The sequence below is a fragment of the Drosophila hydei genome, unplaced genomic scaffold (assembly GCF_003285905.1).
Source record: "Drosophila hydei strain 15085-1641.00,03,60 unplaced genomic scaffold, DhydRS2 tig00000149-arrow-pilon, whole genome shotgun sequence".
Lineage (NCBI taxonomy): Eukaryota > Metazoa > Arthropoda > Insecta > Diptera > Drosophilidae > Drosophila > Drosophila hydei.
This window is the reverse complement of record NW_022045678.1, coordinates 2,458,836-2,486,532: the sequence shown is the minus strand read 5'-3', so window position 1 is coordinate 2,486,532 and position 27,697 is coordinate 2,458,836. Positions and strand designations below refer to the sequence as shown.

The 27,697-nt window shown below is 38.1% G+C and overlaps 1 protein-coding gene across 1 annotated transcript in view; it reads left to right on the top strand.

Annotated features, from left to right (window-relative positions):
• LOC111603983 overlaps positions 1-27,697 on the top strand; it is a 188,527-nt gene that overhangs the window by 149,602 nt on the left and 11,228 nt on the right. Inside the window, exons 9-16 of the mRNA XM_030223223.1 lie at positions 4,989-5,094; positions 12,493-13,194; positions 13,926-14,042; positions 19,694-20,073; positions 21,332-21,481; positions 22,543-22,725; positions 22,796-22,934; positions 23,563-23,772. Of these exons, the coding sequence (XP_030079083.1) occupies positions 4,989-5,094; positions 12,493-13,194; positions 13,926-14,042; positions 19,694-20,073; positions 21,332-21,481; positions 22,543-22,725; positions 22,796-22,934; positions 23,563-23,772 (1,987 nt within the window). The remainder of the gene's footprint in view (positions 1-4,988; positions 5,095-12,492; positions 13,195-13,925; positions 14,043-19,693; positions 20,074-21,331; positions 21,482-22,542; positions 22,726-22,795; positions 22,935-23,562; positions 23,773-27,697) is intronic.

Here is a 27,697-nt window from a genome sequence, read left to right as displayed (position 1 = left end):
GACACATAATAACAGCATGTCTGGTCACAGAACTGCGTAAACAATTCATATTTAGTGTCAAAGGTAAGCCTCTTAGTAGATTAAAAAGTCGACCCTAAATCTAAAAATATAAAGAGACTATAAAATATAAAGCCTAAAGTTAATCCCTCTTCATCTAATAGTTTTGCCATTAGGCCTTCAGCCAAGACCACAACATAATGTCCATTGTCTATCCCAGGATTCGCACCTGCCTGCTGTAATTAACTCGTCTACTCAGCCAGCTTAACTTAACAGAAAACTGTAAAAAGGTTTAAATTCTCTGTTAAAACATGTAAATGAAATATTAAATATGCCTTTTTTATATGGTTGCTTGTGTGTGTATGAAAGATATATAAATTTACAAATGCTTGGATTTATTATTATTATTTTCAACTTTGTCAGTTTTTCTGACTGTTGTGTTTTGATAGTCAGCGTAAATCGAAGCTTTACTAACAGTCTTGAGATGAGTTCGATTAATCGAGTCGAGTCTGTTTGCCGAGTTAATATTTACGTGGCAAATATTTATAATCAATAATAATGTAAATATAATTTAAATTATAACAATAATAAGAATGAATGAGTTAATTATGATATTATAAATAATAAAAATATTTGAGAAAATAATTAAAATAATATTGACAAATATAATAAAATAATAATGTAGATCATTTTGAGGCTGATGATGAACATTATGATCATGATTTTTTGTTTTAAGTAAAAATGTTTTACGATGATGATGAATATTAATAATGCTACTGTTAATGATTATTACGATATTGATAATGATAGTCATAATGGGCTCATAATTATAATAATAAGGGCAATGAAGAGGCTGTAGGTGAGGTAGCAGAAAATGCTTTATGATGATTATTATTATGATAATACAGATAATGATGTTGATAGTTATGATATTGATTTTCATAATTACAACAAGGCTGAAGGAGCTGAAAATGTTTAATGAATTTGATTATGATTCAAATTATTTATTATAATAAACAATATTATTTCTATAATTAATATAGTTAAGATTATTATATTTTTGAAATTATAGTTATATATTATACGTGTGTAATTTACCTTTTTAAATGGAATGTTCATAAACACTAATGAATATCATGAAATTTATTATATAATTAATATATATAATTATATTTATATATAATTATATTTTATTCATATCATATATATTACCTAATCCCGTTAAGCGATAACTACTCACGCGCTCATCTCTATGCATTGCAAATGGGGTCGTTGTTGGGGCTGTTGTTGGCGCTATTGCTGAGGGGGGAGCATAGGGAGGATCGTTTCGCTTTATCTTTGTGTTGGTTGGTGTGCGCTCACCCGTCGTTCATATGAGTATGTATTTGCGTAACAGCTTAGTATGTAATTGTATTAGTCGAGGAGTAACCAGCACCAAGGCGGCTTCCTGGGCGCTATGGCAGCTGCTGCTGTTGTTGTTGCTATTTTTGTTGTTTGCGTTGTTTGGGCTGTTGATGCTGTTGCTATTGCTCATTTGGCGTAAACGAGAAGCGAACTTTGCTGTTTTTGCGGTTGAGCTCGCTGCTGCATTTAAGCGTTACGCACTTCCTGCACAGAATGTTATTACTTCCGTTGCCTTTTAATTGATTTTGAAGGTGCGTAGCGACAGGTAAGGGCATGGGCATGGGCATGGGCATGGGCACCGGCACAGTTAACGTGACTGGCACTGGCAAATTCTTGCGCCGCTGGCCATTAGCAAATTGTGGGTTAAGTGCTTTGTATGCTCGGCAATGCCACGCCACTCGCCACTCGCCCCGCACGCGTTCCGCTCCACTGCAAACGGCATTTTGGCCAATGCACCTGTGCAAATTGCTTGACGCACTCAGTTTGAGGCACGGCTGTGGTTTATGGCTCTGCCTTAACCGCACTTTCGTTTCGTGTGGTTTTCGGGCACTTTTTCAATGTTATGAGGCTGTTATCCTTGTTATCCATGCGTAAAAGTTATTAGTGGAATGCACTCACTAAGCCGTTTCGCTTCAACAAGCAACTGACTAGATAACCCTTACCACCCCCGTCCCTCGTGCCCCACCCGAAAACCCCAAACAGCACTTAAGTTGTTGCCAACTGCAAGAGTTTGGTTTTGCTTCTGGTTTCGGTTTTGAATTTGATTTTAGAGTTCACTTTATGCCCCTCTGCCACAGCCCAACACTCAGCGGGCTGCTAAGTGGAAAGGTGGCACCACTCAAGGTAGCATTTAAGCACCAAAAAGCAGCCAGCACGGCAGCAGTCTCAGCACATTTGACTTATCTATTCCCATGCTGAAGCTGAGCTATTAGACAATTTTTCAGAATTCATAGATTAACATTTTAGCTGCTTAGCCTTTGTTCATCCAAACTCCCATTTAGCAATCGATGCACTATTTTCATGACTCATCGCAACATGTGAGACAATAAATCATCCAACAACTGCGACTGACACGAACTAATCAGGACGCAATGCATCAAATCAAATTCAAACAGACATCAAATTGTGATTTAATTGTCACAGTTTACTGAAGCAATTCGTTTTTGTCAATTTGTATGCTTGTTTATGAATTGAGAAGAGCATATTAGTTTTGTGCATTGGTTGCTAAACACTTTGTCGATTATTAAGATCTGAAATCTGAAGTTGAATATTTATATTCGTAACATAAGGCCTATAATTATAGAGTATTTGGATTTGTTGTGTATTTCCATTGAGGAAAACTGAATTTTGCACAGCCTTACAGCGAGAGGTCTAAACACTCCCCGAGTATGAAAAACTAAGCACAACTGCTAAGGTTTGACAAATCGGAAGCTAAAATATGTGTAATAGTTTTTAATACTTGGAACCTTGGATCATCGATGCTCATCTCTATAAATAATATAATCCGTCCTTTGGGAGTTTTTGAATAAGTTTTCCTCATTTTGAATACTAAACGAGTATTATAAAGCTGGTAATGCTTGAATAAAAGTTATTTCTTTTAGTTAAGTTTTGTGTTTTTTTTTTTTTTCATTTTCAATTGAAATCATTTTTACACTTAATAGTCATAGAATAATTTAGCTCTACGAATTGTTATAGAATTTTTGCTGAAAATTACCATCACTAGCGCATGAATGTAAGGACATACAGATCCCTGTATGAGTGAGCAGTGAAGAGGATGTATCTATTCTGATGTCGATCTACCTGCGAGCAGAACAATTAAATATAGTTGTTCCAAATAAATCTTGTATATAAATGGACGCAATGGCTTTTTTCCTATGAACTGAGATATAAGTTCAAAATATTTAATGTAATTTCGCAAGCTTTCCACTTTATATTTTCACAGTCCATATATTTATATTTACTTATCAAGAATAAATATTTTACTTTTTTAAGTTAATAAAAAAGAAAGTTTAATTGAGTCTTCTTATTACTTATGACTTCTCAGACTCTAATTCTTGACTTTAAGTTTGTTTAAAATTATACAAAAATTATTTAATATTTATGAGACTGAGCAATTTGCTTTTAAAATGCACAACTTTCTAACTTTTTACTGCATTTTCTAACAACATTTCAAAGCTGTGTTGCGTCTGCTAATAACTCGACGTTCCGCTTATCTAATCTAATTAGAGGCACGTGTGAGTGAACAGAGGATGATGTCTGCCCTGTGGCTGTCATCGAATATGCTATGACCCATTTTTTCAAACAGCCATAGAATGTTTTTTTTTTGTGTTTTTTGATTTTCCACAATTTTCAGTCATCGCGTCACCGAAAACATGTTGAAAAAGATTTTCGAGTGAATCATGCTGTCTGCTAATTGACTTCGAGCCGCAGCATCCGCGATTGTTTTCACATTAGCTATGATTTTTCACACACACACACTCAGACACACCACACACCACACCCCCACACACTCATACACCACACAAACTGCATTTTTCGCTGCGAAATGATAAGTGAGCTGCTATTAGTGGGTCAATTAGCGGGGAAGCTGCATACTGCATACTGCATACTGCATACGCTCCAATTCATTTGCTAATGCTGCTGCTGCTGTTGCTCTGCTGTTTGTGCAACTGTGTATTGGGTGTGAAAATCAATGGTTCGACTGACACAAGTGCAAAAGCGAAAGTTGACTCTTAATTAACTAGTCTCTCAAATATATTTGACTCTATTAAATATCGTATATCTGACAGTTTAGCTATATAGATGAAAAAACGAAATAAATATATGACAACTTCTGCAGGGAAAGCCGTGTAAAAATTTAAAAAAGGCAGCTAGTACTGTAGCTGTTAATATCTTAAACTATATAGTGGGGAAAAGGCTGCTAATTCTAAAAATATATTTATAAATTTGGTGAACTACAAAAAGTGATGTTTGGCGTCAAAGTTCAGTTTGATTATCTGATGTATTTTAAAACAATTTTTCTATTTCTAATAAATTATAGTATAGTTACTAATCTACAAAACGAAAGCATTTTTAGATATCATTTTCATAGTGGAATTTGCCTTTAACCTCAAAATAAGCTTCAGCTTCTTCATCGCCGCTGAGACGAGGAAAAAGTCTATGATTATGGTGTTTGAAAAATGCAGAAATAATGGAATGCGCAATTCATGCAATTTTACCATCGCTTTCATTGATTTGTGACACAATATATTATTTTCAAAGTACCAAAAGTAGCTTCACTTAAAAAATTCTATCTAAGGTCGGAAAGTTAGGGCTAACTAAAAATCATATGTTTAAATGTACATATGAATTATATATGTATCAAAAAAATATATTTGACAATCTAAAACTGTCATATAAATAATATTATATGCGCCTCAGATGTAGATATTTTATTTTTTTTTTTATTTTTTATTATTTTTTTATTATTTTTTTATTTATTTTTTTTATTCTAGCACTTTCCCAGCTTTATCGCCTTTAACTCTCGGACACACATAACTCATTTCAGATTAAGTCACATTTGAATAAAGAATCTCATTTATTCGCAGAGAAATTTGGACAACCGTGCTGCCGCCGGAAACGAAAGACGTCTACACGGCCATTTTGGGCGTAACCAAAGCGAGTCGCATCGACGAGGGCGTTTACAGCTGTAAGGTAAGCAGCGGGCATGCACAGCTCTGAGTCTGATTTGATTTATATACTATGTGCGAGTAAGTGAAGCCGAATCGTATTATCAACTGATTTATAACTTCTTTCTGATGTGAGCTGCTCTCCGGGAGAGCCTTCTTCTTCTGAATGTCAACAGCAAACGCAGCATTCCAGCTCGCTAGTCATAAACATGCTGTTCATACATGGTACTAGAAAAGCGTCTCAGGCTGCCTTAGATCTTCTGTTGTTGCTGCTGGAACATGTCAATATTTTTTACAAGCCATTTGCGTAATTTGTTATTTGCCAAGCCATAAACACAAGAATGGTTTACCGGCCCGTATTTGAGCGGCTTTTTGGGCTTAATGGCGTGGAACAGTTTAAAGACTTGGCAAGTGCTATTAAAACCCGAAAATATTCTGCAATTGGCCAACAAATCCTGCGGAGGACTCAACAGTTGAGCGCATAGATTAAAATTTATTTGAATGCATAAAAATAAAATAAAAAAGCAGGAGGAGCCCTCAAAAGCCTACACACACACCGACACACAAATCAAAATAACCCAGTTTCAGTCCACTTAATCTTCTCCTCCTTCGGCACTTCGCATATTTTAATTTGGCTAATTAAACGTCACGTTTTGGCGCAAACGAAGACCTCTGCGGCAAACAGAGCCCGGCCAAGTTAAAAGTAATTTTGCGGCATTTTCGAGGAGGTTTATTTTTATTGTTTGAGTTCTACCTCACCCACTCGAGCAGCGAGTGTTTGTTGATATGGCTTAACGCATGGCAATTAAACTGATTAGTCGTTCAGGCGCTCGACTTTTTTCGCATTAAGCACAGCTCAACAGTAAAAACAACACTCAAACATTGGCCAGACAATTCAAGCCGATAATTTAATTGGGCTTACGAATGGATTACCTGGCCCACGCACTCATATAGAGACTCATAAAGGCTCTTCGAACGGCTGCCAAAAACGTCAATTAAAATTTTGAAATTCCAAGAAAATGAAGACGCAAAACAAAAATTGTCAAAGAAAATATCACTAATTAAAATATAGGCTCTTTTCCTTGTGAATTATGAAGCTTGGATAACAAAGACTTAGGGAACGATGTTTTTGCTGTACTTTTAGAGTTAAGTTAGGCAGTCTTAAATTACTTAGCGGATAATTATCTTTTCTTCCTCTTTTTTATGAAGAATTGCTTGACAATTACTCGTGGTAACAACATACATATGTAATAGTCTCCTCCTAATAACTTCAATTCTTTCGGCTTTGTCTGTCAGTCCAAAAAACCTTCAAGCGCGCAGCAGCTTAGCAATCTTTTCAGTCGACAAATTGAGTTTCTCAATAATAATAATTTAAATCAGTGGATCAATAAAGAATAATCCAATTACACTTAGTAAACTAAGTAAACAAGAAGCGTTGCAAATCTAAACTAAAATCGATTCTATCAAATTGATTCAGCAGAGACATTTATTTTTTTAATATATTCTAGACATCTTTTATTTTATTTGAGCTTGGAATAAACTAAAAAACATGGTAAAAATATTAAATAAATTATATGTATAGTCATTTGGCTTGATGGATTCTATAGAGTTATTCTCTAGAGCATTAAGCCGACTGCAAATGTATACAATATATATATAAAATTATGCAAATTGCATACAATTTCTAGAATTATATTCCTGCAGAGCACAGGCAGCAGTGACATTTATTCTTTTTATTATTTGTGATATATTTTAAGTGTGCTTTTTTAAATTTGTAGTATAAAGATAAAGCTGCTTAGACTTGCTTCCAAATTTGCTCAAAGTGAAAGGTTGCAATTAGTTTTTATTTCCTTTTTCACTCTTGGTCAATATTGAAACACTATTTCTCTCTATGTGTACTAGATATCATAAATTAAATTGAAGGAGGACAATAGATACTGAAGTAGATATATATATAGATGTTGTATAGATATCTATATAAATATAGATATAGATTCGAAGCATTCTTTTAGGGATATATTAAATATCATATTTAATTTGTAATAAAGGATTCTTTTACAATTTATACATTTTCCAATACTTATGATATTTTAGAAAATTTAATTAGATTCTTACAGACTTCTAACACAACTTAAAAGCACATTTAATTTACCCTTTCTTTACCAGGTGCTTAAACTGGCCAAAAATCAAGCTTGACCAATTTGTTAAAATTAGAAAACATTTTTTTGGCACAATTTTGTGTTTCGTAATAGTCCCCGGCTGGCTTTAAGGCTACAATATTTCTTGCTGTTTGAACTGCACTTTTAGGTCTCAGTGCCATAAATTCATTCGCTTTAAGACCGCAGCAGCAGCAGCAGCAGCTGTTGCTCGACCGCTAAGCTAACGAGCGAACATTTTCTTAAAGCTTCGCACCAATTGTATTTAATGCCTTGTCCGAAAGCACAAGCCCAAGAGGGGGTTCTGGTTCCTCCTCGACGCCCCAACACTTTGTGCGCTGTTGATTTGGGTCCCGTCGCGACCCTCTCTCGCTGTATGCCATTTGCCGCACGCCTAGTGCGCTTCTCTTATTACTGTCGCACTGTGGTCGACGTAATGTTGGCAGCACATCAAAGGCAAGCACTTCGGGGCTTGGCTTAAAGGTAAGGGAAGCCGGAGCCCCTTGGACCCCTCTCGCACAATGCTTGCCAGCTGCTGGGAGAATTTCACGTTAATCAGCGCATTCTGCTCACAATTTTTTTCCTTCTTTGTTGCCCAAGGAACGTGCTTAACATAGAATCCCCAAAGGTTGATTGTTGCCTTCCAACGGCTGCTGCTGCTGTTGACTCAAAACTGAAAAGAAATGAATGAATCCTTTGCGACTAGCAGCGCCTCGAGCTGCGATTGCTATGCCGCACGTCAATAATATGTGGCAGGCTCTGTCCATTGGACGCTGGGGACTCGCCTTTCATATCCATGACTCCGACTCACACACACATAGCCATAATAATGCCCGCGGGACAGTAAGCCCAATGATTATTTATTTATTGAAATTAAGCTGCAATTAGTTCATTACCTTTGGCAAATGCCTCTAAGCAGATGACTAACACCTGAAGTTAAGCTATTTAACACTCAATATAAATACCTTAAACTGTTCATAATGAGATCATAATTTGCATAATCTAAAAACAATATTGAAACACTTTGAAGCTTGACTCTTCATTTTCGAATTATGTAAAAGCAGCTGAAGTCGTACAAAGTAAGAAGGCTTAGAAAGTCCTCAGATATCAGCCAGCAAGTGTGAACTCGATTGAAGCGGAGTGGTTTAGATTGAGCTGCCAGGCCTGAAGATACCCTGTAGCGGATGCCTTTTAAAAATAGGTTCGACTATAAGTGGTATATATGAAATAAGTTAAGTAGCCTATACTTTGGGATAATCTACATAATTAAATTGTATAAAACAGAAATTTGTTTTAGTTTAGTTTTAGATATAAATGCAGCTAAAATGTCAACACTCCAGGTAAATACATAAGGACTAATATAGGCAGCGCTGGATTGATGCAGCTGTTCTGATTCTGATCTAAAATATGCCAGCAACCAGAGCTATGTTCAGTATTTTAATTTAGGAGCTCTATAGATTGTAGCTGTAAGAAACTTATAAATTGTAAAGATATTGCCGTCAGTTTTCTTTATTTCTCACAGCGCCTAGGGCTGCGGCTCTAATTCGAGCGGATTTGAAGCCAACTATATTTTGATCATTGCAGCTGCTTATGCACCAAATTGTTTAAATATATAAATATATATATATAATAAATAAATACAGTCTGTCAAGAAACACTTTACACAGTGGAAAAAATCTCAATTTTTTGACTTTATGTAAAAAAATAAAGAGTTTTTGTTTAATTTAACTAATTTTTTTTAATGGTTAACTGTTTAATAGGTATTTTTAAATCAAATTATAGAAAACAGAAACAAAAACAATAATGGTGAAACTTAAAAAACAACAAAAACTTAGATTACTCATATTTTACACTGTCAAGAAACTCTTTACACACTTCTTATATATTGTTCTAAATTTAAAATGTAAAACTAATTATAACTAATTTTGAAATACTTAATATTTAGTATGGCCCCCCTTAGCATTCTGTACATGTTGGAGTCTTCTTTTCATTGAGTTGACCAAGTTTTGAATATACTCTAGGGGTATCTTCTGCCACTCTTCCAGTACGAAAGCTTTTAGCTGTCCACGGTTGGTTGGATTCCTTTTTCCAACCTTTTTCTTTAAATAAGACCACGCATGTTCGATTGGGTTGAGATCTGGGCTTTGGGGTGGTGTATCCAAGACCTTTCCGCAGTTGTAAAGCAACCAATTACGTACATTATACTCCTTATGTTTTGGATCGTTGTCTTGGTAAAATTTAAAAGTTGGCCGATTTTCACTAATAAAGCCAAATTTGGTTGCGCTTTGGTGTAAATTTGTCTTCAAAATTTGAAAATATTGCTCGGCATTCATTGTGTTTTCAATGAATACCAATTCACCGACTCCTTGGCTGGAAATGCAGGCCCAAACCATAACCGACAGCTTTCCAAATTTGACTGTTGGAATGATATTCGCTTTGTCGTAAGCTTTAGAGACCTTTCGCCATACTTTGGGCGGACCTTCGTTGTAATACAACATTATTTTGGTCTCGTCGCAAAATATAACGTCCTTCCAATACTCCTCTGGGTGCCTAAGCATAGTAAGAGCAAAACAGAAGCGCTTTTCCACATTTGTCGACGACAGCAAGGGTTTCTTACGTGCCACTTTCGAAGAATACCCATGCCGTAGAATAGCCTGACGGATCGTTTCGTGGGACACATCCACACCACACTCTTCTTTGAGCTCCTTGGCAAGAGTTCTGGTCGAGATTTGGGGATTTGATTTGATCTTTCGCATCATAAGGCGGCTTGCCCGATCAGATATCTTTTTTTTTCGGCCACCCACACCCTTTGCCTCAAGTCTTCCCTCATTTTCCGCGCGACTGAGAACGTTGTATATGGTTTTTCTTGACACAGAAAACATTTCCACTAATTCTGGAACTGATTTGCCCAACTGCCGATTGTAGAAGATCAATTGGACAACATCGAAGCTTAATCTCTTTCCGGGCATTATTAATCAAAATTTGTATTGCTTTTATATGTGTACTCAGCCAAATTTCGCACAAAGTGAAAAATAAACACAAAAATAGAGATGCATAGACAGATTCTAAAGGCATAGTTAACGGTAAAGCCCCGTTATTTCTTAGAATCAGAGCAAAACAGATGAAGAGAACAAAATGTGTAAAGAGTTTCTTGACAGTGTAAAATATGAGTAATCTAAGTTTTTGTTGTTTTTTAAGTTTCACCATTATTGTTTTTGTTTCTGTTTTCTATAATTTGATTTAAAAATACCTATTAAACAGTTAACCATTAAAAAAAATTAGTTAAATTAAACAAAAACTCTTTATTTTTTTACATAAAGTCAAAAAATTGAGATTTTTTCCACTGTGTAAAGTGTTTCTTGACAGACTGTATATATAATATATATATATATATCATTGTCGCTTTGCCACAAACTTTTCAAAATTCAACTAGAATTCAGTCGGAATATTGCAGTTGCTTTGCAATTTCATGCGAAAATTCACATTCAGCCTGAGTCGCTTACTCGCAGTTAAGACAAGTTTTGCAAACTCAATGGGAAAATAAAGTCTTAAACTTGTTTGCATCGACTTAAAGCTACAGCAAAACTCCATTGATAGCTGAACTTACATTAGAGAGACGAAAAGACAGACATCCTTCTGCCAGCTGTGCTCATTTCCATTGGTCTGTGATAAATTCTATAATAAATTATCTTCAGAATTACTAAATATTTTCCGTTTGATATACGCATAAGCTACTTTCCAATTAGGTTTAAGTTTATTCATCATAAAAATATTTAGCTACAAATAAAAGAAAGCAAAACTAACTTAAGTCTTGCTTATCAGTTCTAATGCAAATTGCATATACGATTTATGTATAGGAAATGATTTTTCTTGGCTCAGCTTAGTTTGTTCTCCTGGCTCTTGGTGCCATGCACTTTTCAGCTCGTAAAGGCACTTTTATCTAGCCGACTATAAAAGGCAGCCATTTTCTAGCATTGGCATCGGCATCATTAACATTGCAAATTTCTGTGGCGTGAGAGTTGCTCTTCAGCCATTTGGCACAAAGCATTTTATTGGCCAGAGAAAGCGCGCGAGAAGGAGCGAAAAGGGGAGAGTTTAGACCAGGGACTAAATGACATTAGCCATACACGTACAATGTGCTGTTTAACGACTTCGACTGTTAATGAGACGCAGCTTACAGATACAATCATGTGGGGGCGCGGGGCGATGTAGCGTCTTCAGGCAGTAAAATCGCATTTGATCATAAAATGACGAAGCTGTCGCTGGCTGGAGCTGGAGCTGTTGGCCAAATGAGTTAATTGCCAATTGGATTTTGTGGCTGGCAAGGATTTGTTGACGTTGCATTGTCGTAAAAGAAAAGCTAATGCCAACGCCAACGCCTACTCCAATCCGCAGGAATCGTGGCACGAATTTAAAACTCAACTTAAATTTGAAATGCTATAAAAAATCATTGATTTGTTTGCGCCCAAAGTTCTGTCTATCAAATGATTCCGGCTCAGTTGCAACAAAGTGCCGTTGCCGGTGCCGGTGCCAGTGCCGGATCCAAAGTCTGAGCAGACACAAAGGCAAAGCCTCAGTGCCTGCCACATGCCGGCGTTGAGGACCCCGAGGTGTGATCCTGACGTTGCTGCTCGTTAGATTGTCTGTTCCCTTCTTTTTTTTTAAATTTGAAACGGAAGTTCACTGAGAGCAGCAACGTCATCATCATCGTCATCAACATTATCGTAATGCTCGGTATGAGCTCTGCAGCTCACATTGTATTCCCTTGGAGCATTTGCAACAAAAGTTACGCTGCTGCTAGACTCATGCTCGGATGTGTGTGGCGACACAAGTGCAACATGTTTGTGCCAGATGACAGCCAAAGCTGTTCGCTTTAAGTAGCCACGCAGCCGTGTTATCCCCCGCCGCAGAGTGCTTTAACGGCTTAGACACCACATATCCATTCAGGACACACGCCTCGTGCAATCAGAGAATGTCATATCCAATCAGCTGCTGGCCAGGGAGAGGCGGCCAGGAGAAGTCTATTAAATTCGAGTAAGCGCTTTGAGCAGCATCAGCTGGCAACATTTGTTGGCACTTGGCAAACACTGCCGCTGAAAAGGACAACTGCAAAAGGCTCTGCGCTATCTGTCGCTCTTGGCTGTGTGCAGAGCCCAAACAATGCTCTGGGTAATATTGTTGTTGATGCTTATCAGACAGCGTTCTAGGTGGCTGATTCGAGGGCCGACTGGGCTCGTCACTTGACTAAACTCTCGTTGCTTCCACAGGTTACCGACTGGGGCGTCGAGCAGTGCCGCTCGCTGCACATCCACATCAAGTCGCCGCCACGTCTACGCGTAGATCCGGCCAGTGTCACGTTGCAGCGTGGCGATTCGCTGCGCGTGCGTTGCTTGTCGCCGGGCAACGATGACATCAAGCGATATGCCCAGCTGGGCTATAGCTGGACCCGCAACGGAGTGCTCTTTCAGTCGGACGCTGCCACTGCCATGTGGGAGGACCTCTACCCAGACGGCAGCATTCTCAAGATCAACAACATTCAGAAGTCGGCGGAGTACGCCTGCCTCGTATCGAACAGCGTGCGGCCAGTGTCCAGAAGCGTCTACATCAACGTCATCGAGCGCAACGCTGTGCACGTGTGCCTGGCCGAGTCCAGCTATGGCGTCCACTGGCCCACCAGCGCACCCGGCGCGCCCATCATCACGGACTGTCCGCGTGGCTTCGAGGGGCATTCGCGTCGAATCTGCGAGCAGCGAGACAACGCCGGCAACTCCAGCTGGCTGCTGCCCGACTTCTCGAGCTGTGTGCGGGACGAGCTGCTGCTCATCTACAACAGATTCAGAGCTTTGAGTGCAGGCTTCCAGCAAACCAACTCGTCGAACATATTGAAGGCGTGCTTCGAGTACACGCTGCAGCGGCGCCAGAGCTTTCTGCCCGGCGAGGCGAGCTTCCTTATCGACATGCTGCATGAGGTGAGTCGGAATCTCTCTAGACTTAATATTTATGTTTATACACATAGATCCCGTGTGACCAGACCCCACATCTGATGAGCAAAGTTTATGCAGATTTATGGGACAGCTGGAAAGCTGTGTGCGCCTTTCTCGGAGATTCTCACGATTGCCACTTCAGCTGCTGGGCCACTTTGTCTTGCAGAAATTGCATAATATTGTAACGAGAGAAAAGTTTTTGCTGCTTTTCGTATTCCCAAATTCAATTTTAAGCAACTGGTATCACAGCGCGCGGTACACACCGCAAAAAGTCTTGAACACACTTAAGCCTCGACGCAAAAAGAGCTCAAAGCGTTACAAACTACCTGGACCCTAAGATGCATCGCCAGCCACTTGAGTCGGGCTGGGCCGTTCCAAAGACTCCGCAAACAAGCTTGCCAAACTATTTTTACACGTAAACGAATGCAAGAAAAGCAGTCGAAGGAGGGAGTCTGAGCAGCTGAGCGAGTCGCTAGTGGGCGCCTTGCAATTTTTCACACAATTTTCGCCGCAGCCAAGCTACAGTCAAAGAAAAGCTGCCCCGGGCCGCACGGCAACAATTTTTCATTTTAATGCGCACACAAATTTCCCGCCTAACGAATGGCCATGAAGAGTTTCGGGACTCGGCTCTTACGCCGGGCTCTGTTTTATTTTGCTGTTTCGCTTATTGCTGGCCACTTGTCTGATGCTTGACTATTTGCTTGCCTATTTTGCAGCTCGACACCTATTTGCAGCTGAAAGGCACACAACTGGAGCGTGAGATGGCGGCGGAGATAATACTGCGCATTCTGGATAAAGTCATGCAGAATGCGCAATCCCTGAACAGTCAACAGGTAAGCTGACACGGAGTCTATGTATTTGTATGTATACAGTGCGCTGCCCCCAAAGCAGGCGAGGTGGAGTGGAGCGGACCGACTGCCACTTTGGCTGCACTCGTGCATAAATTATGCCAAAAGAGGCAGTCGAGCGTTCGGGTGTCATAATTTATAACCTACAGCCATATTCAATATTTGCCAGCCTGGTTTTGCTACGCTTCCTCTCTTTCTCTCTCGCTCTCTTTCTACCTCACTCTGTCTTCCAGATTTATTACACAGCAGCTCCAAATTGGACTGGCATGCCTTATTGTATGGCAGGCACATATATATTATTTTGTGGTTCTACTTTTATTTAGCTTGTAGTTGGGCCACAATTTACATTTGTCTGGCTCACACATGCTCAGCAAAGCAGCCACAGAATTGATGTTCATGTTTGCGGCTAATGAATACCTTCTACACTCTAATACATGTATTCGAGGCTGCTTCTCCAATATGCTTTGGCTGCAAAGGTCGATTTGTTGTAGATTGCCAAGCCGCCTGCATAGCTAGCAAAAGGGAAATGTGGCTGAGTGTTGGGTCAATAATGTATTGGGCATTGGCTTTCATAATTCAGCTAAAAGAGCTCGGAGCTAGCAAACTATTTTTTACCTTTAGACACACATATATAAATAATAAATCTGAGGGCACAGAGAAGAGGAAATAAACCTTGGAAACTATTTTCACTCAGTTCGAGAGCTCATTGAGGGCATTGATCATTTCGGACTACTCGAATAAGGCAACAACTTTGTTGTTAATTAGCGGCCATCAAAACTGCGCACTTATGAGCCAGCTAATGAGCCTTTCTCGGTGCTTCCCATGACAGCTGACTGAGCCACAAAACAATGAACATAGCCACTTCCTGGCGGCTGGCCACAGACAATGACGGAAGCAGCCGCCACCCCACTCCAGCTCACAGATGGGGCTGATGATGATGATGATGATGATGAAGATGAAAAGGTGTGCCTTCCTTCTGGTCTTAACGCTCAGCCAATGTCCTTGGATGCTGGGGCTCAGTGGGGCTTGCCCTTTCCACTCGGTTGGCTGTTCGTCTCACACTTCACTTACTTAAGTTTTTAAGTGGGCAGGCGTTGGAAGCTTCGCTTTGCTGAGGCTCATGTTTTATTCCTTGAGCACACTTTGTTTCGCGAAGTGCGGCATAAAAGTAACAGCAGCAGCAGCAAGGAGTTGTATGCCACATGCATCAAGACTCAAATATTGGTATGCAAATTTATGTGAGTGTTGATTGCAGCTGTTGGCGGTGTATGGGCTCCGGCATTAAAAGCGTAAAGCGTGGCCGTGGCTCTTAAAGCAAAGCCGTCTCAATGTCAAGGACCTCGGCGGCGCAACTTTATAAATGAGTCCAACTATACGGCATAATATATTGAGTGTCTACTCGAGCGAACTAGCCCCGTTTTAATATTCATCTCGCTGGATCGCGGCACGCACGGAAATTAAGTAAGTTTTTACTTGGCTTAAGAGACGGCAAGACGACGGCTTCTAAAACTTTTTAATGCGCAAAAATTAATTTTGTTTGTCCCGGAGTTCAAGCTGAGTTATGGCATTTCGATATTATGCGCCATATGAGCCCGAAACTTTCCCCCTCGCCCCAACCTCGAGCGCTTTTATGTTAAATTTTTATTAGCCGACGAAGCGAAGCTCGCCCTCATAATTGGGTCGATTAAATGCCAGCATTTCTCAACTTTTCTCAACTTACCAAATAGTTGGCATCGCTCTTATTTACTCAGCCCAAACTTTAAGCTAGTTACACATACTTTTTCTTCTGCATCTTATTTTTTCCTTCTTTCTTTGTATGTTTGTACATACTTTTAATTAGCAAAACTTAAGGTAAAATTGATTTTTAATTGCAGCATCGAACGGGTAGAAGAGTTCAATAGTTTAAATTTAAGTCTGATGAGCACAGAGTAAGCTCAGCCAGTGAAAAAATCTCAGTGTTGGCTAAACTCTTTGAAAAGGCAACTTAAAGTTTTGATACCTGAAGAAAAATGTATTTTTAAACATTTTTTAAAATGGCACATGAAGTTTTGAACTAATAAGACACTAGTTCGAATCACGTAACAGGACTACTTAATCAGTAAATGTTTACTTTTATTTACGCTATTTTCTTTTACATTCTATTAATAAGAGCTGAATACTTATTTATATATAAATGCGCCTGTTTCTATGTACTTGAGCACAGATATGACTATAGTTAAATCATTGAATGAATTGTCAATAAGATCAATAAGAGCTACCGCACTCTCCACTCTCATCAAGCTCTCCATTAGGCCACAAATTAATGGGTTAATAACACTTTGAAATAGAAACCTGAAGCGATATGTTGCGTTCTCCGTGTGCCCATTGGGAGGAAGCCGTCAGATGTGAGTTATTCTACCAAGAGCTCTTTTTCAGCAACTGTTTAAATTGTGAATAACTGTTGGCTGTTACAATACTCAGTAATATTTACCATTTGATCGAGATTCATCCGATGCCTGCCTAAGAAGTGGAAGTAATTTAACGAAAAATAACGAAATTCCCTCAATTGTCTCGCAACTTGCAAGCGCTGAAACACTTGGAGTTGTAATAGAGAGCTCTGGGGACTCAGTCGTTTCATTTGTGTACATTTTTTAATATTATATCTCATATATGACATTTATAATTAGGAGTTATTGCAATAAAATAATAAAATATATTTTAAATATGAATAGGAAAAACATTGCTGGATAAAAAATGTTATGACATATATTATATTGATTAAGTGGTCTGGCGAAATGGAAGTCATACAAAAAAAACTTGTAATAAAATAAAGAATATTTGAAATATATTTCAGTCTTTCTGATATTATTTTGAAGCTATCTTTCTTTTCTTAAAGTGTGTGCCACATATACGATAATTTTAATATGATATGGCTACCACAGCTGGGCCCACAAAGTCTAATACTAAGCCCTACTTGTCTCAATTACTTTAATAAGAATCTTAACAATTTGCAAGTGATGTCCCAGTGTAAGTCTATCCATAATGACATGTCAAGCCAAAGCCTACAAAAGACAACTTTCAACTGTAAGTGACTGATCAAATTAAGCAGTGTTGGCAACTGTAAAAAGGCACACACTTTATAAGCCGGAAAGATAGCCTCAAAATAACATCAGAAACACTGAAATATATTTCAAATATTCTTTGTTTGACTTCCATGTTGCCAGCCCACTTAATCAAGTTTAAAGAAATTTCCAATTCATGTGCAAACATAATAGTGCACTTCATGTATAAATTTAATATAATTTAAGCTGCCTCTTATTATTGGTTATATGATACACTGTGCATTAGCTTATAAATGCTGTGATTACTCATTGACTTAATGAAATTGAATGAGCTCATTGTATATAAAGGTTAATATTTGTATAGACTGAATGTGCAGAGTGAAACATAGTTCTGTCTCTCATTTAAAGGCCTCGTCACGTTATCAATAATTCAAAATAAATATACAATCGAGCTCGAGTTGATGTATTATCAATTTATTATTTTATTTAAATTGAGCTGTCGCTGAGTGGGGCCTGTCGATGGGATTGTTGACAATTTGCAATTGCGATTGCAATGTCAATGGCATTACGGGCTTTCGATTGCATTTCATTTGGTTTAAACAGATTTGCATTTACTTTGGCTGATTAACATTGATTTCGGGTTGCATTCTGTGTGCATTGCAATTGAAAAAGTTTTCGGGCCAAAAAGTCCAAAATAGTTGTCGACTTTTTCGATTGCATTTCAATATTAGAATCCAAAAGTTTATTAAAATGTACGAGCTGAACTTTCTATGCATATTGGCTCATTACGGACCAAGCACAACCAAATGGCAAACAAAGTTAACTGACCCAGTTTCTAAATACTTATTGACTCCAGCTACCAGGGCCAGATTAGACAGCGCGTGTTGTCTGCCCTAACTAAATTCATTAAGCAAGCGAATTAAGTTCTTAAATTTATGTTTTACTTAAGTAAATATCACTTGATGTTTGCTGAACCGCTTCTGCGGGCAGCTTGACCAGTCAACTTGGCTTTTGGCTGCCAGCAGAGAAATCCCGACTACAGATATGGCCTATTCAGAAATCAAATTCACAAAGTTCGAGACAAATCACTTAGGAGGGCAAAAAGCGAACGTGCTCTAAAGTCGCAAGCTAACTTTCAAATCAGCAGGAAAACTTTTACGAACACACACAAATACACACGGAATTGCCTGGCACATGTGCCACGCCCACACAGTTGAACGCCCCAGTGATTTGACGGTAAACTGTTCAACGTGGCCAGGTCGGAAGCAGGTCGGAATTCGCATTTAAAACTTTTTCCTTCACTTTTTTTCGCAGCATTTCTCCTCATGTTTTTAAACAAATGCCCCAATTTGCATAGGCGCAGGGGCCGAGGGTTGCAACAACAAATATCACATCATGCTTGACTGATGTTGCAAAACTTTTGTGCTTTTTAATTTTTCGTTTTTTTTTTTTTCATTTCTATTTTTATTTTTGCAACGAAAAAGTTTTCCAATTGAAATTGTTTCTGTTCTCAATTGCACATGTTTGACTTTATAAATTTATGCTTATGTCCTCTAAAAAAAAACTTCTCGGACGATAGTAATTTTTGATTTGAACAGGAAATTGCGCCATGACAGCAGAAAATTCCTTCCAAAAACAAAGCGAAGAAAAATGACATTCTAATGGAGTCTTTATTAGAGTCTACGCAAATCGATTGACGATTCATTGACCGATTTGCAACTTGAGCCCACTACAGAGTCACAGCTGAGAATGAAGCATAAGATCTTATGTTGATTTATTGAGTGCCCCACATTGTTGTCGTGGCTTGGGGCTAACTTGTCCCAATATAATTTGCTGAAGTGCATAAATTATATCTTCAAACAAAGCGACATTTAAAGACTTTCAATAACAAAAATTAAGCTAGATTCAGACATAATGCAATTTTCATTCAAGCTGTTTTTATAAGTCTACATAAATATAGAGAATAATTTCAGGAACTCTTAAAACTATGAAACTTTTGAAACTCTTTTACACTTTATCAAGTTTGGATCCTAAAGTTTCCTAGATCAACTTCTTCAGAAATACACATTGCCAATTCAAACAGAAGCAGACTAAGAAAATAAATATTCAGTATGATTTTTGCAGATATTTTATTTCTACGACGACTTTTTCCTTAAATGAACTAAAACGCCTCTCACTTTAAGTATTTATATACATTTGTTATTGAAACAAAGTCATAAAGTATTCACATTAATCCTACTGCGCTAAAGCTGACCATTAAAATAATAAGAATGATAACAATGTCAGTCTTAGGGCCATGACAACCTAGACAAGAGCAACCCACACATGCCAATTTATGACAAGTTTCTAACACCTGAGGAATGTTCGCTTGTTGCAAAATTCATTGAAATCCAATACTGGCTAATGCCTGCTTTTCGTGAGGGACGTTAAAAGCGAGAATTGTTCATAAATTGGGCGGCGGCGGTAACAACAGTTGCCAGTTGCCGGGGCAACGGAATTGTTTTTGGTCCGAATTCGAGGTGTTACCGACAAAAGTTGAAAGTTCGAAATTTGACGTGTTAAACTTTAATGTGGCAATATTTTCACTTTTTGCAGCAAATTAAAAAGTTGCAACTTTTAACGCAATCTGCGGCGTTGAACCGCGAGACAATTGCGGCCTCACAATTGGCCACATCGACAGGAGGCAACGGAGGCAGCCAGGCGACATCCTCGGCAACGGCTGCTGACAGCTCGACAACTTTGACCGCACAGGGGACGAAGGGCAGCAGCAGAGCTGATGGAATTGGCGACACAGGCAGCGCTGCGAGCAAGCTGCTGGCCAAGGGTGGCGCAGGCGGTGGCGGCTCCAATGGCGACGGCGGAGCCGCAAGTATTTTGACAGTGGACGAGGATACATTGTCCCTGGATCGGCTGAACTCATTGCGCATCTACATGACCTCAGTGAAAACATTGCCGTTCAATTTACGCATTTACGGGTGAGTTGTGCACATGAACGCCCGAGCCAAGTGTGAATCGCATCATTTCTGCTCAATTTCCGCTGTTTCCATGCCACACACATTAATTTTTTGCGCTTGCTTTGTAACAATCATTAATTTTGTTTACACTTTAGTAATTATGTGGCTTGAAATAATATTTAACTCAAATATGTGTGACACAGGATAAGAATATAAAGCTTGCTTACTCGACTTATAAACAGCAGAAGCTGGCGGCCTTAAGCTGCACTTATTGAGCCTATTTTTATCGTATTTTATTCTATATTATTTTTTTAACTTATTGAAATTTTAATGAAAATATTTCAAGTCATAAACATTTGCAAACACACGACGCGAAAACTCTTAATATAAAATAAAATTAGCCAACTGCAAAGGCGATTGGTATGCCTAAGCTACGTATGCTTTATAACTGCCTTTACAAATTATATACATATATATATATTTTTTTTCTTTCTTGAAGTCAGTCATAATTACAATTACAACAAGTTCTCCTTAGGCATTCTCAACTTCCGGCTACGTGCTCTTCCCGTGTCATCCATAAATTTAATTTTTAATTTCTTGACTTTGCACAACTTGCACTCGAAGTAAACATATAAATATTGTTAGATAAATATTTAGAAAGTTTTAAATAATTTATATAAATATAATAATTATTTAATATTTTATAATATTCTTGCTCAAAGCTTATCGCTTTAAATATAATTATATAAAATGAATTTCGATTCAATGACTAGTTGTCATCAGAAACACGTTAAGTCTTTTCATATAAAAGCAGCCATTAAAAACTAATATCTTGGCCATTTCAGAGCTGTATCTGGCACATGTCAAGCGCTTCGCATAATTTCATAATTAGAAATAAAGGCAAAATGCAAATTTTGCTGCTCAAGTAAACAGTATACTTCGCTTTATGGTCGCTTGATTAATATACACTGGCAGGGGCAAACATTTCCTTCGTTTTTTTCTCTCCTTCTAATGGAAAATGTACTTTATGGGCAAACATAAATAAAAATAAAAAATAAATGCATAAAACAAGCGCACGCGTTCGCTTACTATAAAAATTGCTCATAAAAATTCCAACTTGAAGGACTTTTCGCAGAAGCTGACTGGCAGGCGGGGTCGTAGAGCTGCTGCCTAGGCTACCTTGCTGCACCGAGCTTTGACTCTTTCAAGTGTCTTATTAAGCTAATTAAGAGTGGCCTGCCATGATTTCATCCGACCTGTGTGCACTTCTCTTTCGCAGCGAGGACTTATTCTCGGACCAACTCTACATGGACATTGGACTGTCCACACGTCTGCTGCATATCATGGCCAATTCGACAATATTTGCTTCTGTGATCTCCTATAAGAATCTTAAGAGTTTTTTGCCAAAAACTTACTACACACGCGGCAGGTGGGTATCAAAAACAAATCAACATGTGTAATATAATAAATAAAATAAAATATAAAATATATAATTTATTTTATTATATATCATAATATTATCTTTAAGCATCTCAATTTCTAATATAATTATCGTCACAATTAAAAAATCCTAATTTTTCAAATAAAATAAAAATTATACAAAAAATATTTAATTAATTTAAATTTTTTAAATGTAAATTTTTTTTCAAATTAAATTTTCAATATTTTTATCAGAATATCAAATGTGATATAAGTTATTAAAGCCACCTAATAATTTCATTAATTACATATGAAAATCAACAAGAAAATAATTGTGAAATATTTCACACTCTCAGACATAGCTTGCCCCATATTTTCACATTTTGCCGTTAAAGCTTAAACAACTTCAATGCATATCTGTGAAAAATAATTCTGTGTAATGCCAAGTGTTGCCGCACAAGAGATTCCATCTCTCATAAGCGCATTAAGGCAGCTGCAACAGTACCATCGCAATGCAGTGTGTAAAGCTGTTAGTTTGTAAACAAAATGCAAATAAGCTGCATGCAACATGTAACATGACACAACAACAACAACTAAATATTTGCATGGACAGAGAGGGAGCCACAGCGAGAGCCAGAGATTTGAATCTGGCATGAAATGCGAACTAGAAATTGTTGCCAATATGCAGACAAATGTTGATTAAATTATAATGAACCACAGAGATGTGTGTGTCTTGTGTGTGTATGATGGGCTTAATGAACGTGCACTCAGCAGCAGAACGATTCGTCCTTGCGTTCCTTGATAAGATTAGCTGAAATACCAAATGACAACTGGAAATGTGGCATGAAGAGCAGCATCAGCAGCAGCTGGTTTGCTATATTAAATATACTATATAATACCAAAATTATGTAATAGCTAGTAAATTGGATACGGAATTAAAAGAGGATTAAAAATATCAACTGACTAAAGCTGATTTTTCATCCGTGGGGAACATTTATAGCAGCTGTTACATAGCTTAAGAGTTTAGTTTTTTCCTTTAAAGAGTTATTTCTGAAGTACTTCTACTTTCAGCGATGCCAAGGACTCGGACTATGTGCTTGCCTCGCGCATCATACAGACCTGGCTGTTCCAATCGAATCGCTCGAATGACAATTTCCGCGAACCACTCGACTTGTCCTTTGAAGCTGGCCACGTGGAAATTATATTCCAGCACGAAAGTGTGCCCAAAGCTGGCGACTGGGTAGCTGTCTGCGGGTAAGCATTAATTAAATTTGAATTATTAAGTTCTAAAGTAATAACTCCTTTTCAATATGCATATGCATAGGCACGACTATAAGGCATCCTTTGACTCCACCTGGCGCTCGGATCTGTGCATCACAAAACATCTAATGGAGAATATAACCCGCTGCATCTGCCCGCTCTCCGGCACCTATGTTGTCATGCTGACCAAAAGGCAGCCACATGTAAGTAGAGACCATTCAATGCAGGCCAAGCTTATAATTCGCAACTTAATTGCTGCAAGCCACAGTATGAGAAATAGCTTCATATTTGCCAGCAGAGGAGAACAAAGCTTTAATTCGAAATACTTAGACTGACGGCTAGAAATTTAATGTGATATAGAAACCATTAATATTGAATATTTATTTTTATAATATTTCCTTTTTATCTATTGCTTCACAATTAAATATTTAAATATTCAAGCAAATATTTCAGTAAACAGAGCTCATTAGCTTAACGCGATTGCTCTCCTTCATAAGATGTGCTTGCGTCACAAAGCAAACATTTTCGTGATTTCGAACGTGATATTTTAGTGCTCGACTGATTTAACCATTCCATTTAGACTAGTATTGTATTTCTCTTACTTTAGCTCATTATCAAATGGAAAGGCACGACAAAGTAACACCAATAGAAAATATAATAGAAAATAGAAATATATTAGAAATATAATAGAAAATACAATAGAAATATAATAGAAAATATATTTCCTCTTAAACACATACAAAGCTCTGCAGTTTACATATCAGTAAAATTATTAAATGTATAAATTTAAATGTGTAAATTGTAACAATCTGCATCCCAATCTCGTTACAGACTACGGAGTCGCATACGCCGCAGCGGCCCATCTTTGTGATCGTGAGCTGCGCTCTCTGCCTGCTGCAATGCTGCTCCGCCTTTCTCATCCTGCTGCCCATTTGGTGCAATCGCAAATGCGCCGTGACGTTTCTCAAGATGCAGTTTTGCATATCCACATCGAGCGTGATGCTCATCTATCTGCTGGGCTTTATGAAAATGCTGCCAGAGGTGAGTGGAAATACATATTTATAACTAGATATATTTTTAATTAATGAAAGCAGCTCATTGAACACGAATAAAATGGAAATTCTCTTCTGCAAACACTCGAATTAAAACCGAAACAAAGAGCCTTGGCAGCCAAACTCGCTTTTTGCTTGGCAAAAAATGAAGAGTTCGTGTTCATATCAAATTAAATCAAATCAAAAATTATAATTGTGAAATAACAGGAATTTGATTACAATTCCCACTCGAAACAGAAAATTCTGAAAAATTCGTAGCATACTCTTAAGCGGTACGCGTAAAAACAAGAGCTGCCATTGTGGTTCTCTCCCACACACGCACACACACACACCACTTGCCGCAGTGAGCGACCAAGGCAAAAAATTTAATTACTGGGAAATAAATACTGAAATCAAGGCGAACCAAAAAAAAACAAAAGAAACCGAAAACCGAACGAATCCTCAACAAAGTGCAAAAAAATAAACAAATATTAAACAAAAAACTTTATGCGCTGCATAGTAAAAACGGTATTGCGTGGTACAAATGAAGATTGAGTTACAGCTTGGGCTTGGTTTGCGTACACTGTGCAACAAAGCAGCAGAGAGGGTGGTTAAGTGTAAAGTCAAATTGAAATTAGTTCTTAGCCCTTTCTGGGTTTCTTAACTACAACAAAAAGCCATTTGCCAGGCCCACGCATAACGACTGCTAAATAACAATCAGCTCTTTGTTGTTGGCTAAGAAACTCCGCAATATTCTAATTAGAAATTTTCACAGGAATTCAAGCATGAATTCCACTTTTCTTGAAAAGTAAACTGCCAAATTCTCTTCAGCCCAATCACAATCATCAGCATCAGCATCATCATCGTCATCATCGGCATCTTTTTTAAAAACAAATTAGGTTGTCGTCTGGCAATAAGCGTACGGACTGGGCCGGGATTGGCAAATATTATAATTTACAGTTCGTTACACAAAATCCATGAAATACCAGAACAGAGCCGTGCGCCCACCTGTTGGCCAATGCACAGTGAAAGGAAATTAAAAACCAACAGCCAAACAGTTCTCCAGAGAATAAACTCACTAAAGTCCAAATAAATATTAATAAAAGCGCAAATTTTCATTTTCAATTTGCAAAGACCTTGAGAGTGGGCGACTCGTCCATAAAATGCGTGAGATCGGCTAGGAAGAGCCTTCAAAACTCATTGCTTCTGCAACCTTTAAGTCCCAAAAGAGCCCGACAATCTTTTGAATTATAAAGCGAAAAGTGCGCGTATAAACAAAATATAAAAATTCATGCTCTCTAATCTCTAGAGGTATTCAGACCAAGGGAAAAAGATGAGAAAATCTCTAACAAGATGTAACATTTTTGAATTAGTAATAAACTGGGCCGCAAAACAACAGCGAAATAAATAAATGAAAAACAAATAAAACGCCAACGCGACAATAAAAACGGAAAACACAATCGAAAATGTTAGAGAGAAGCCGAGTTGTCGCAATTTGACAAAAGTTGACAAAGAACTGGGGGAAAACTCGCGCAGATAGAGCAAAAGGAAAAACAAAGAAAACAACTTATTGACAATCGTCAAAACTACGCCCCAAACCCGAAGCACTGAAATAACACGTAGTGAGCCAGCCACCAGCCACACTGAAGACAAAGTTTCAAACGGCAGAGGGTGTGGCTCTGCGAGTGTGCGAGTGTATTCTAGTGCTCTAGTCAAGTGAGCGAGGTCTACTTAATGGCTGCACAAAACTCGACTCAAGTGCAATTCAAAGCAAACGCGTCCGAGTGTGCCCCCAGGCATGTGGCTGTCACAATTTGGTGGCGTGGCGCGGGCTGCAACAAGCTATCGGCCATGGCTGTGTGTGTGCGAGTGTGTCGCGCTGCGTGCCTGCCACATATTCCGCTTGGTATTTGAAATCAGTCTTAATGAACAACTGGCGTTAAGACGAGTTTGCGGCCTGCGGGCACTTGACCAGAGGCGCAAACAAATTTATGAAAATGTGAAACAAATTAAAATTGAAAAAAAAATAATAATGAAATTACTCGCAGGACACAAACACGTGCAAAACACCACAAAGACATATGCAAATTTTTTATGGTTTACAGAACACGTGTCGCAGCGCGCGGACAGCGCGACGAGCCACGCCCACGTCAGCGGCGAACAATAAATAAAATTGAAATATATTTACAATTTACTTATTGCATCTGTATTTGTGTATAAATAAATACAATTTTCAGCGCCAGTTAAGAATACATAATAAATAACATGAAAATAACGTATACGCCAGCGCGTCCCGTGGGAGGAATAAGAGCGAGCGAGACAGGCGAAAGCTTTTAAGCGCACTTAACTTATAATTTCGCATAAATACAAAGCGACGCCGTAAAATATTCGCGCTGAGAATTGAAAATTAAAAAGTTTACAAATTTATTTTACCCGCCCGCTGCAGTCGGGGCAGACAACAAAGCTGCTGACCTCCAAGAAGCCAAAAAGCAACAGTTATAGCAAATACACATGTGAGAGTGCGTGTGAGTGAGTGTGTGTTGAAAGAGAAATCCTGTTAATGTAATGAACTGTGGCTGGAATATTAAAGCCGCAACATTTTGCTTTACTTTAACCACAGCTCAACTTCCCTTTGCCGGCGCGCTCAAAAAACATTGTGAAGGCCATATTCTAATTGAATATCAGAGATCCGTACACGTATTTAATGTCTATCAGCTTGCTATTTGGTTAGTGGTTATTGGCAGCTTAACCACAAAAACAGCCCAGAAATAACATACATAATGAAATTAAGCGTTGTGGCTTGAAGTTATGAATGAAGTCAAACGAACGAGCAGAATAACTAGACTAATGTTATTATATTGTGGCCTCTAGCTGTAAATATTGTCAACATGACAACATTTCTGATAGCAGGTAGAGTAGTTAAATACCTTTAACTAATTTAAATTATGTCAGGAATTGTATTCATAAGTCGAGTCGACTTAACCAAGTGTCTTAAGCAAAGCGAACAACGGCTTAAAAAATATTCGGCTCCTGCAGCTAAAATATCTTTATATTTCTAATGGGCTTGGTTTATAGGTGTATCTGTGGGACTTCTACAACGATCCACATGATTTGTTAATTTAGGCAGTAAAACTTAGAAAGATATAATTTTTAAGGTCGCCCGAAGACGCAGTGTCTATCGAGATTTCGAACTCTAGCTTCAAACCTGAAAAAGTTGAGGGGTATGCATATTAAATATTATATATATTTTTGTTCAGCAGCTGTATACACGATTATGCTGTAACTTATATAGGACTTAAATTTCAAATCATACTGAATTTCTCGATTGGCCACAAATCAAATAAAACTTAACACTTTAAAAGTTGAGGTTGCCAACGAGTATATATATTACAAATGTCAAATTACAAACAGACAGACTTATCACAAAACTAATTTATACTATTTATTAATAGTTATATTTTCCAATTTAATACTGTAATAAGTAAATTTATTTAGTTAACTTTACCAATTTAAGCACTTAAAACGTAGCGTGCACAGCAAGCAGTCCAGCCCTCGTTAACAAGCAGTGCACAAGCAGTTCACATCGTCAAGCATTCTTAGCCACGTGCAACACATAGGAAAAACTTTCATTGAAATAAGTTAAGCAATTCATAAAAATGCATAGTTAACGTAATTAGTGTTAATGCCGAACTTTATTTGATGTTTGCGTGAATGAATCGAGGTCTGAGAAAATCTCTTCGCTGCGTATCATGTTCTTTTTATAGCGCCAATAAAACATTTTCCATTTGCCTTGTCCTGTCGTAAGGCCAGGCAACAACTTTTTATAACTTTTTAATAAGTGATGTCCAGTCATTTGTTGGGATTGTAATGAAATAATTTATGCTCGAAGCACGCGTCAAAGTGTGATGTCATCTTTACGGCTAACAGAGCTGAGG